Source organism: Notolepis coatsorum (assembly GCF_963971535.1).
Source record: "Notolepis coatsorum genome assembly, chromosome: 3".
NCBI classification, from domain to species: Eukaryota; Metazoa; Chordata; class Actinopteri; order Aulopiformes; family Paralepididae; genus Notolepis; species Notolepis coatsorum.
This window is the reverse complement of record NC_140167.1, coordinates 76,751,729-76,764,258: the sequence shown is the minus strand read 5'-3', so window position 1 is coordinate 76,764,258 and position 12,530 is coordinate 76,751,729. Positions and strand designations below refer to the sequence as shown.

Below are 12,530 nucleotides of genomic sequence, written 5' to 3'. Positions count from 1 at the left end.
TAAAGTATTTCTAATCTATTCTATTCATTCAGCGGAGCACAGCTGCGAACATTTTGCCCATTTTTGTAGGATGATTTTTGTAAATGTGTCGGTACGAAATTTTTACCAAGATATTTACAAAGGCACTTACGAACATGTTTGAGAATGAGGACCATTATACAGAGGATTATTTAATAACAAGGCTATAGGTGGACCAGTCAGATTATGTGTATTTGGGCAGTTTGTGAGGTATTATGTGTTTTAAGAAGAGTCAACTGTTACAACCCCTTCCACTCTGTCTCCAATCTCATTGTCCGCCTATTACATTGTTGTCTTGACAGGTACTGGAGGTGGGCTTTGTCATGGCCGATTGGCCGTACGATCACGATATGGGTAATTTCATATCTGCTGGAGCAGTAAAGATGCTGACGCAGTAAAGATACTGGAGCAGTAAAGATGCTGAAGCAGTAAAGATACTGGAGCCAGTAAAGATACTGAAGCAGTAAAGATACTGGAGCAGTAAAGATACTGAAGCAGTAAAGATACTGGAGCAGTAAAGATACTGGAGCAGTAAAGATGCAGGAGCAGTAAAGATACTGGAGCAGTAAAGATACTGGAGCAGTAAAGATGCAGGAGCAGTAAAGATACTGGAGCAGTAAAGATGCTGAAGCAGTAAAGATACTGGAGCAGTAAAGATATCGGAGCAGTAAAGATACTGGAGCAGTAAAGATACTGGAGCAGTAAAGATACTGGAGCAGTAAAGATACTGGAGCAGTAAAGATACTGGAGCAGTAAAGATACTGGAGCAGTAAAGATGCTGGAGCCAGTAAAGATACTGGAGCAGTAAAGATACTGGAGCCAGTAAAGATACTGAAGCAGTAAAGATACTGGAGCAGTAAAGATACTGGAGCAGTAAAGATGCTGGAGCAGTAAAGATACTGGAGCAGTAAAGATACTGGAGCAGTAAAGATACTGGAGCAGTAAAGATGCTGAAGCAGTAAAGATACTGGAGCAGTAAATATTCTGGAGCAGTAAAGATATCGGAGCAGTAAAGATGCTGAAGCAGTAAAGATGCTGGAGCAGTAAAGATGCTGGAGCCAGTAAAGATACTGGAGCAGTAAAGATGCTGGAGCAGTAAAGATACTGGAGCCAGTAAAGATACTGAAGCAGTAAAGATACTGGAGCAGTAAAGATACTGGAGCAGTAAAGATATCGGAGCAGTAAAGATGCTGGAGCAGTAAAGATGCTGGAGCAGTAAAGATGCTGGAGCCAGTAAAGATACTGGAGCAGTAAAGATACTGGAGCCAGTAAAGATACTGGAGCAGTAAAGATGCTGGAGCAGTAAAGATGCTGGAGCCAGTAAAGATACTGGAGCAGTAAAGATACTGGAGCAGTAAAGATACTGGAGCCAGTAAAGATGCTGAAGCAGTAAAGATGCTGGAGCAGTAAAGATGCTGGAGCCAGTAAAGATACTGGAGCCAGTATTAAGATACTGAAGCAGTAAAGATACTGGAGCAGTAAAGATACTGGAGCAGTAAAGATATCGGAGCAGTAAAGATGCTGGAGCAGTAAAGATGCTGGAGCCAGTAAAGATACTGGAGCAGTAAAGATACTGGAGCCAGTAAAGATGCTGAAGCAGTAAAGATGCTGAAGCAGTAAAGATACTGGAGCAGTAAATATTCTGGAGCAGTAAATATTCTGGAGCAGTAAAGATGCTGGAGCAGTAAAGATGCTGGAGCCAGTAAAGATACTGGAGCAGTAAAGTAAATAATATAAAACATAGACATCTCACCTCCCAGGTTCCTCAGGGTAAACAGAGCTCTGAACCTCCGGGCCAAGTCCTGAGCCGGATCCACCAGAACATGACCTACTAATTCTACCTGGTCCACACTGGCCATACTGAGAGAGAGAGAGAGACAGAGACAGACATGTATCTCATAAATAGCCTACTTACAGTCACGGACGGACACTGACTGAGAACAAGAAACGTTGTGCATGTGTACTTCATGTTATCCCAAATATAAGGTTTATATTGTACCCATGAACAATAAAACAATGTTGATGACATGCTGAGATTCATAAAAAAAATACCTAAACCACCTGCACCAAGAAAAAAAGGTTGAATAATCTGACTGAATCGGCTGCTTTTCATCTGTCTGGTCCTCACTCACTGTACAACCTGACTAGATACCTGAACACGATCACCTTGTGATTACCATTTAGATTAGATTAGCTTCGATTAAAATGTATTGTCATTGTGCAGCACAAGTACAAGGGAAATAAATTTGGCATCCAACCAGAGTCCAAATGTAACAGTAAAGTGCAACAGTATTATACAATGCATCACAGTCACGAAAGGGGCTAAATGTACAGGTGATTCAACTGTGTATAAAATATATAAATGAGATGAGTACTACTGGTGCTAATCAGATGTACAGAGTTGTAGTATTAATATGCACAGGTAAGGTAGGTAACGCTATAAATACACTATGGTAGAAAGTCATACTGGCCAGCAGCGTAACTAGTAAGAGGTAAGGGATATACAGATATAGATATAGTATGAACAGATATGTACATGTATAGATATAGATAGTATAGTACACAGATATGTATCATGGCATTGGCCACATGATGATGCATAGAATTGCAGCAATGACACCAAACCAGCATGTTAGCTAACTAGCAGCAATCTAGTTACCTGACTAACTAGCCGGTACATTCATGTAAGAAGCTGGTTAATAATCCGCGGGTCAGACGGTAACTTTACTTACTTTTAACTGTAACTCTTAATAAATCTCTCAGTGTGTCGTTAGTTGACGTCAGTGCATCTTCTCACCACATCATGACACGCTGCCTGCCCGGCGGAACACAACACTTCCTGTCTGGACAGAACAGTCCTTCAATGTAAAATGTAAAAGACTCAGCTGAACTAATCACTTCCTGTCTGGACAGAACATACCTTCAAAATAAAAGACTCAGCTGAACGAATCACTTCTGGTCTAGTCAGAACAGTCCTTAAAAAAACTCCACTCTTGTCACGTCAACATTTGTATACTTTATTTATATTTTTTTAAATATTTTATTTTACACTTTCTTTTATTTTAGAATTCAACATTTTGTTCGAATTCTAATTGAATGCTATATTTTGTGATTATGTGTGATTTTCATTGTATAACTGTCCCTTTAACTGTGTGCATACGACTTGTACATTGGAGGTGGTTGGTGGGGGGGGGGTGGTGGGGGAAACTGTACAACTGTACAAGCAAAACTGTACATTGTTTGGTGGTCTATCGCCCTGCTCTAAAGATAAACTCTAAGCATAACCGACTTCAAAAGAGGGCCTAAGCATAACCAGTTCGAAACAAGGCGGACAAAGTTTTCAATCAATCAATTCCAGGCCGTAACGTAGAGTGACGTCCCCTCGAGCTTGCCAGTGAGAGGATTCTCCAGGGCTGCAGCTGGACCCATAGATATATATAGAACACTAGATAGCTTGCCCGCGCTGCCGGCCAATGGAGAGCGACGTCACTGAACCGCCGCCATCTTGCTCCAGTTAGCCTTGAGTGAGAGTGAGTGAGCTGCACAGACAAAAATACTCATAACTCGCTGAAATATTGACGGATTTACAAACGGTTTGGTTTATTACAAGCATTATTAACGTGGCTATGATTCAAGCGGTTTGTAAAAAAAAACATCTTTAATTTTTTTTTTACAAGTATGCAGTATCATAACTACATCTTTGATGTTTATAGCAAACCAACCCGTTTGTAAATCCGTTAATATTTCAGCGAGTTATGAGTATTTTTGTCTGTGCAGCTCACTCACTCTCACTCAAGGCTAACTGGAGCAAGATGGCGGAGGTTCAGTGACGCTGGTGACTCCTCCTTAAGCTATCTAGTGTTCTATAGATATCTATGGCTGGACCTATAGTTTCCTTGGCTGTGACCCGGAAGCTGTAACACGCTAGGCTGTAGGCGTGATTTTTTTCCGTAGCTATGTTTGCGAAGACGCTCTCTGATTGGCTAGCCGCGTACAGCGAAGACCCTCTCTGATTGGTTTAGCGCCGAAGGGTCTCTTCCGCCAAGTTAACGCGGGTCACGGTTTGTAAACAGCCAACAGGCAGCAACAGGGGATCCCTGCAGAACCGGGGACAGGCAGACAGACTCTCGTTTTGTATTTGTTCTTTCTGGAGTAAAGCAGCATGAGGAGGGGAAGAGGAGCAAGAGGAGACCATCTAGACGGGGTTCGGAGCCAGGAGAAGGCAGAAGAGCCGGCGGTTCCCTCAGGTCTCCTGAAAGCAGCGAGGAAGTCTGGACAACTCGACCTGAGTGGCCGAGGACTGAAGGAGGGTATGGCGTCATATTTTCATTATTAAGGTTGGGTGACCTGGCAAAGCCAGTCACACACCACACTCTTATAATCTATAAGTATAATTGTTTATTTATTCTTTCTTTATTCCGCCGTTTTTTGTCTGACAACTCCTCCCAGAGCTTTCGCACCGCATACAAGTGTAATTGATTGATTGATTGAATTGATTGAAACTTTTATTAACAGATTGCAGAATGGGTACAGTAGTACAGCTCAATACACGTGTATGTACAGTATATTTGTATTGTGACATAGAAAGATGTATATATCACTGAGTAGTAGAGAAGGGGATGGATTACATGTTTATACTTCTTCCTATTCCTTTTCGGACATCTAAAGTTAATATTGTTTATTTGTTTATGACCTATTTTGGTTTGTTGTTTTTTATGCATTCTCGTTTGAAATTCTTATGTATTTGAATTGTTCACATTTAATTAAATTAAATTCTATACAAAGCGTTATGGTTTGTGAGACCCTGTCAATAAGCGTTAGTCAATTGTGAACGCATAAACTATGTCTAATCTGGCCGTCGCTTATCGACTTGTTTTCAGTCAACATTGTCGAAACGGATTGTTTTTTTAATCGGTTTATTTACGTTTTATACCATTTTGTAAAACCCTTGTTTTCTTGAAAGTTTCAGGAAAATATAAAGATTCTGTGATAAACGTCCTTTACTGGAATATTCTGGAATACACAAAAAACGTTGTAATTTTTCAGCCTATTTATGAATAGTTTTCAAATAAACGCTAGATTATCGATAGTATATGTGTATTTATGCACGCTAGAGAAGCGAGCTGAAAAATCGATTCTCTCATTTCCTGATCAGCGCACACACACACACACACTAGGGTTGCACGGTATACCGGTATTCAGTGTTGTGCTAGTTACTGAAAAATAGTAACTCAGTTACTTTACTAGTTACTTCATTTCAAAGTAACTTTGTTACTGTACTAGTTACTTACACCCAAAAGTAATGAGTTACTGTGAAAAGTAACTATTTAGTTATTTAAAAAAAAAAAATTGCTCAAGTCCCATGCCCCATATACTCAAAATCGGTTGATCAACTTGACAGTTTCCATTCACATCACCGAACTCTGCTAAGCAATGTGGTCTAGAGCGTTTCATTATATATTCCCTCCCCGCTGTATGTATATTTCTCTCCCACCCACCCACCCCCTCCTAATGTACAGTCCCCTCCCCATCATATGTATATACTCTGTCAGGATCTAGGGGTAACAGTACTGTATATTTGAATACCGCTTATGTCACAAATGTATCAGTACTAAATACCTATATGTCCCTATGCCATAAATGTCATGTATGTTGTGTATGTCATAAATGTCTATATGAATTGAAAATGGGGGACCCTGATGGAAACAAGACAAACGTCTTTCTCTGGTCTGCATCCCCTTAACAATTGTATGTATTGAGCCGTACTGTATTGTACCCATTCTGCAATCTGTTAAATAAAGTTGTCATTCATTCATTCATTCATTCATCCATTCATTAATTAATTCATAACCATCTTGCAGCGTTGTTTAAGATATCAATCAAAGCATTGCAACGTTAGAATAGTTAGGATATCAATTGTGCATGAAAGGACTATATTTATATTGTTTGATTAGTATTATGAGATTCCCTGGCAGATTTCGTACAGTCAAAATCCGTTGATCTTGAGTTTCAGTGAACACATTGCACTCACCGTCACCAGTCTGCGGTGGTCGAGATGTAACGTTAGTCCAGTTGACTCCAGCAGCCCTTCAAACATGTTCTTTATCTCGTTTCCATGTTGTATATTAATTATCTCTCCAAGTAGTTGCTAAATGGTTTGTTAGTTCGTTATTATTACTGCGTTCTTATTATGTAGATTCATAGCGAGCGTCCTCTTGTTGTTTACTGTAGAGAGCGTCTATTTCTTTCAGAACGTCAGTGGCCAATCAGAAGTGCGAAAACCAGAATGAGGCTACGGAAAGAAATAATAATAATAATAATAATAATAATAATAATACTTCGTTTTATATAGCGCCTTTCAGTCTACAGTAAACAAAACAAACGCAGGCGAAATAAGGACGCTCGCTATGAATCTACATAAAAAGAACGCAGTAACGAACTAACAAACCATTCAGTAACGTAAGTAGCGTTACTGAATTTCAAAAGTAATGCGTTAGAGTACTAGTTGCGGCAAAAAGTAACTTCGTTTCTGTAACGCGTTACTTTGTAACGCGTTAGTCCCAACACTGCCGGTATTAGTATAGTACCGCAGTACTAGAGTGTTCGAAATGATACTATACTGCGTTTGGATTTTTTTTTTTTTTTTTTATTCATTTATGCATGCAAATGCCTTCCTATTGGAGCACAGCGCTGCTGTCAGTGGTGACGTTGCGCTAGTTTACCGGAAGCAACCTTCTGGAATGAAGAACAACAAACTAGTCACGAGAGCTAGCATAGCTCGTCCAACGAATGTTGGCATCAATGGCATGACTACAGTACTGATAGGAGGGAGCTACTGTAGCACGTAACTTTAGTTATCACAACCATCGGCAATCGCAGTGAGGATCTTTATTGATTAACATTAGCTAGCTAGCTTTAACTAGAATTATAGTTCGCTAGCTATATAAGCTAACGTTAGCCGAGTTTATTCTATGCAAAATGTGCTAGCTAGCTAATGTTAATCAATAAAGATCCTCACTGCGATTAGTTAGTTATCATAACCATCGGCAATCGCAGTGAGGATCTTTATTGATTAACGTTAGCTAGCTAGCACATCTATTGTTTGTTATTTGAAAAATATTGTGTAAAATTGAACTGTATTTCTGAGTTGCAGCACTTAAAAACATTAAATGGACTGTTATATCTTATTAAATTGTGGACATTTATTCATTCCCACTTATTAGACACTATTTCTGATGGTAAAATGAGCGTACAAAGCAAAATACAGAATTCTGAAATATTAAAACGTAAAAAACGGAATTTGAAAAAAAATTTAATGGAATTTGGAAAATAAAACGGATTTCATATGGCTCTACTCATAAAGTCAGAGCCCCTTAACTCAATGGAGGCCAAGCCCGAGATAAGTCGGGTTAACTCGCCGACGCTTGAGCGCCAAACCCGAGAAAAGTTGGGTTTTCATCGTTATTTCTTTTATTCTATATTTCCATTCATTATCCATCCAGGGGCCTGGTGTTAACATTGGGAATGGGTCTGAGATCGCAAAAGTCCAATACCACCGCCTGGTGGGTTGCGGCCAGTATTGCACATCCTTTTAAACTCTGTATTCCGGTGTGCGTCGATCATATAGGTCCGGGCGGACTATTCCTAGTCGGGCATGGCGAGCGATTATAACGCATGGATTTATAAGAATCAAACACTCCCGATTCATGTTCTTTGGTGGATTATATTATGGACACGATCGACATCAATACTTGGAATGGCGATCAGATAATTTGAATATTCTTTTTGGGGTACATCCTAGTCAAGGTAAGGGAAATCTTGTGTTGATCCAATAATTCCTTCATTGCGATCGGACCGTATGTGTGTAATGTACTCTGTAACGTATTCCGTTGGTGATGACCAAAGCATAAAAAAACGACCCCCCCACCCTTTCATGCATTCATGATGAAACATAATACCAATAATATAGAGTTGATTTCGAAATAGTAGCGTATACAGGCGAGAAACGGCACGGTTTTTAGTGAAATGCACGTATTGCTGCATAGCGTCGTTTTCTGGGATTAGACAGGATTACTCTAAAACTATACTCATATTCACCACGGTATAAAACGGGAATGTATGGATGAAAAAAAATATTTATTTTTCACAAATTGAACGATAGATACTCGATGTCAAATGGGCAATAGTATTATATCCATAGCTATGATATTTTAGCCCTGCAAACATCGCCACGTATTCCTATACTTTAAAGTGGTGGCCTTTTAACCAACACAGTACACAGCGCCCTCTGGCACTGATTGAGTTAAAGAAAAGAAAACAAAGCAGTTCTAGCTTCAGGGGCAAGTGGTGCGTGTTCACAAATACTCACTGAACTAATTAATGAATAATTGTTTGATTTAATCCAGTTTGTGTCTAAGGCTGTTTATGTTGAGGTGGAAAATGTTTAGTCCATTTGCACACAAAGAACATACTGTCCTGGAGCACAGGACGAACATTACTGTATGTGAAATGTGTGACATTCACCTTTTAACACATTCGGGACCATTGGGCTTAGTCTAATTAATTTACATTTAGTCATTTAGCTGACGCTTTTATCCAAAGCGACTTACAAGTTCTGTACGACAAGTCATCAGATAATTAATGGCAAGAGGACCGGGGAATGTAAACAAACGTGTGGCTTTTTGTACAGCTAAATCTATACTTTATAGTATTGCTATCTGTCCATTGTCATTGTCAATTGAGTTCATAAACCGTCCCTTCAAAATGGCTTAAAGAAAAAAAAATGCATCAATAGGTTCTCATTTTATAGCGCCATGAATATAAGCTTTATAGCGGATTTGGTCTAGTATATTTCCTGGAAGCCGAGATACAGGGCTAATAGCTGCTAACGTTATATCCAATGGCATTTCCGTTTTACAGATGCTACAGAAATAACTCAAACTGCATATGATCGGGACTGTCCCAAAGCATGTATGCATGAAAGGGGGGGGGGGGGGGCGGGGGACGTCGTTTGTTATTATTGATTACCAATAACCGTGTTCGTCTAACTAGCCACATAGGCCGTTCACCTGGATGGCTATCAGAACGGTGTCCGATCGGGCTGTAATTTACGTGAAGGGGATCTTACCGTGGTCGGGGCTGATCCCCCCCCCCCCCCCCCGAGCATTTCCCCATTATCGATCGCCATCTGGTAGATCGATATGTCCATTGGCTGATGATAAATCCCCTTATTGCATGGTGAAATCTGCGATCCGAAACGTAATCCAAGCTACAGGCTGTAGATCCAGAATCCTGCTACTGGAATCTCTGTTGAAAGAAAAAAAAATAAACTGATCCCTTCAGCCACAGGGCACACTGCAGTGGCGCGATGGCGCCCCTAAGAGGATCTGGCCGGTATTGCACATTGTCGAATTCATAGAGTATTGAAAATCTGCAGTGCCGCTCGGCGACCTTGAATAGGTTATTAAAATGGAATAAAAGCAATAACAACTTCCCACGGATATGTCCGTGATTCTGTCCACAACGCATGGATTCGAAAGCCGGATATATCCGTGGCCCGTCCCCAATGTGTTAATACTGCAGAAGGAATATAGATAGAGACAGACAGATATACATGATTGATTGATTGACAAGTTAACCCTGGTGATAATATCAGTCCCTCAGAGTGTGTATCGTGTGAACGTGGACGCACCCGAGGAAGCCAATCGGAACATGTCATTTGGAGCTGCAGACGGCTGGTGGGAACAGACTGACCTCACCAAGCTCCTCCTCTCGTCCAATGAGCTCACAGGGTTGTCCGATGACATCAGGCTGCTGCCGGCACTCACCACACTGGATGTAGGTAGCACTGCCTAGCTAACCAACATACCACTCACCACACTGGATGTAGGTAGCACTGCCTAGCTAACCAACATACCACTCATCATACTGGATGTAGGTAGCACTGCCTAGCTAACCAACATACCACTCATCATACTGGATATAGGTAGCACTGCCTAGCTAACCAGCCTACCACTCATCATACTGGATATAGGTAGCACTGCCTAGATAACCAGCCTACCACTCATCATACTGGATATAGGTAGCACTGCCTAGCTAACTAACCTACTTTTTTCTTATTATTTATTTTTTTAACCTTTATTTAACCAGGTAAAATGCTTGAGATCAGGGATCTCTTTTACAAGACCTGACTAAAATGGCAGCAATACAAATAATAAACAAGTTACAAGATACAGGACAAAACACAGACAGACAAAAGGATAAAATAAATAAATTGTGCAAGCACCACCATATCCTTAACATTAGTAACATGTACCGGTAGTATCAGCATTATGTATCAATGCATTTGCAAACTCCAAATGCAGACGTTGCAAAGTCTGTGACATGAACTTTAAAATCAGGCAAGGTGACAAGGGCCTGTAGCTTCAGAGTTTTTTTTTTAAAGTCTGTTCCCAGTAGAGGGAGCAGAGTACATGAAAGCCCTCTTCCCAAACTCAGTGCGAGTTCTGGGGACTGAGGCATAAAGATAGTCCTGAGATCTCAAGCTGTAAAATAGATTATCAGAGATAGTGAGATAAGTACACTAGTACAGAGGTATAAAGGTAACGGACCAATAAGTGCTTTATAAATAAAGGTATACCAATGGAGAAGCCTACGAGCAGACAAGGACAGCCAGCCTACCTTGGCATATAAAGTACAATGATGTGTGAGTGATCGACAGTCAGTAATACATCTTATGACTAGGGCTGTCAGTTTATCGCGTTAATTAGATTAATTAATTACACAGCAAATTATCGCGTTATGAAAATTAACTCAAAATTAATTACAAAAAAAAAGATTTTTTTTTTTTTTTTTTTATAAACTTTTTTTTTTATCTCATTCATTCCATAAGAACGTAGAATACACATTACAGACTTTTTTTATATGGTCCATTTGCATGTTCTTGGTATCTGATTCTAGGGACATCTATGGATCTCAGGGAATGTATTCCCAGTGTCAGAAATACTGTGTCTTGAGTAAATTGTAATGAACCAAATGAGAATATCAATAATTTTTTTTTATCTTTGACTGTGAATAACACTATGCTCAAATTGACCAGACCTGAAAAATCTAAGCAAATTAATAGATGGAAGATGATTAAACAGAAGGTTTTGTAGATACAGTACTGAATTCTGCCATCCGGACACATGCAATTTGAAATATGATTATAGAATATAGAATATCAGGCATAAAATGGTTATGCGATTAAAATGCGATTAATTAGATTAATTAATTACAAATCCTGTAATTAATTAGATTAATTTTTTTAATCGCCTGACAGCACTACTTATGACACCATGATAAGTAGAGTCAAGCAATATGCAATGAGGTAGAACAGGCATTCATGTACAATACATCGCCATAATCGAAAAACAGGACTTGTTTCTAAAATAAAAACCCAGCCTTCATTTCAACTTATTTTTTTTGTATCCTCTTTTTTTCTCCGCCTGATTTTAAATTTTTCTCCCCATCCCGATTTAGTCGTTATGCCAATTCCCCCCCTCCCCTACCTGGTTGTTGTGCGCATGTCCCTCCTACTGGTCGGTACAAGGGAACCCTGAAGTCCACCACATGCTTCCTCCGACACATGTGGAGACAGCCAGTGGCTCTCTTTTCACCTGGCAGCGAGGACTCTCATTGGTGAAGCGTAACGCGTGGGAGGTCACGCTGCCTTCACCATTTCCTGCCTTTCGCTGAGCAGGCGCCCAGACCTGACCTGTAGGCGTCGCTGTCCACAAAGCCAGATTACCACCCACGACTTCCCTCCCCCTAACTCAGCCAAACAAGTTAGTATGACGACCGGCCCAAGCCGCAGGGCAATGCTGACTCCGGGAGTCGAGACCGTTAATTTCAACTTCTTAACCAGATTTTCAATGTGGGGTTTAAAAGACAAGTCATCATCCTGAATAAAACCGAGATATTTAAAAGTGGAGACGGTCTGAATAAGAATTCCTTGAGTTGTGTACACTACAAAAGGGGAATGGGCTTTAGATTTAGATTTAGTAAAGACCATAATTTTTGTTTTATCAGCATGTAGTACGTCTTAGCTGCAGGAGTTGTATTTCTAATACCTTAAAAGCAACAGATTGAAAACAGGATAAAATAGCATTTTTGTTTAAAGGGGAACTATCTTATAAATGGCCTTTTTGAGTGTTTAGCATTGTTTCCTAGCTATGTGAACTTATATTAATATGATCTATGTCTCAAAATTCTCATATTGGCGCATTCTTCCAATTCTCCTCTCACAATATTCACCCTCACTGAACTGAGTCATTTGAAAATGTGCGCGATATGTGATGTCAGAAAGACACCGCTGCATGTTAATGTTCAGGCGACGACGCCGCTGCGCAGTGGTTTAGGAGCCCAGGCTCAAAACGGCTCGAGATCTTGAGGTAGAAAAATGCTGTTTTTGAGGACTTGATTAGAAATACAAAACAATGAATAAAAAAAATATATATATTACAGAGGTGTTC

The 12,530-nt window shown here is 40.0% G+C and overlaps 2 protein-coding genes across 3 annotated transcripts in view; one reads left to right on the top strand and one right to left on the bottom strand.

Annotated features, from left to right (window-relative positions):
- Positions 1-2,853, bottom strand: part of dohh (deoxyhypusine hydroxylase/monooxygenase) — a 7,845-nt gene extending 4,992 nt beyond the window's left edge. Inside the window, exons 1-2 of the mRNA XM_084311021.1 lie at positions 2,751-2,853; positions 1,772-1,878 (exon numbers count right to left, since the gene is read on the bottom strand). Coding sequence (XP_084167147.1) covers positions 1,772-1,877 — 106 coding nt within the window. The 5' untranslated portion in view covers position 1,878; positions 2,751-2,853. The remainder of the gene's footprint in view (positions 1-1,771; positions 1,879-2,750) is intronic.
- A 1,234-nt stretch (positions 2,854-4,087) lies between these two features.
- lrrc40 (leucine rich repeat containing 40) overlaps positions 4,088-12,530 on the top strand; it is a 46,612-nt gene continuing 38,169 nt past the window's right edge. For both annotated transcript variants that reach the window (XM_084310020.1, XM_084310019.1), the window contains exons 1-2: positions 4,088-4,328; positions 9,674-9,855. In XM_084310020.1, coding sequence (XP_084166146.1) covers positions 4,181-4,328; positions 9,674-9,855 — 330 coding nt within the window. In that variant the 5' untranslated portion in view covers positions 4,088-4,180. The remainder of the gene's footprint in view (positions 4,329-9,673; positions 9,856-12,530) is intronic.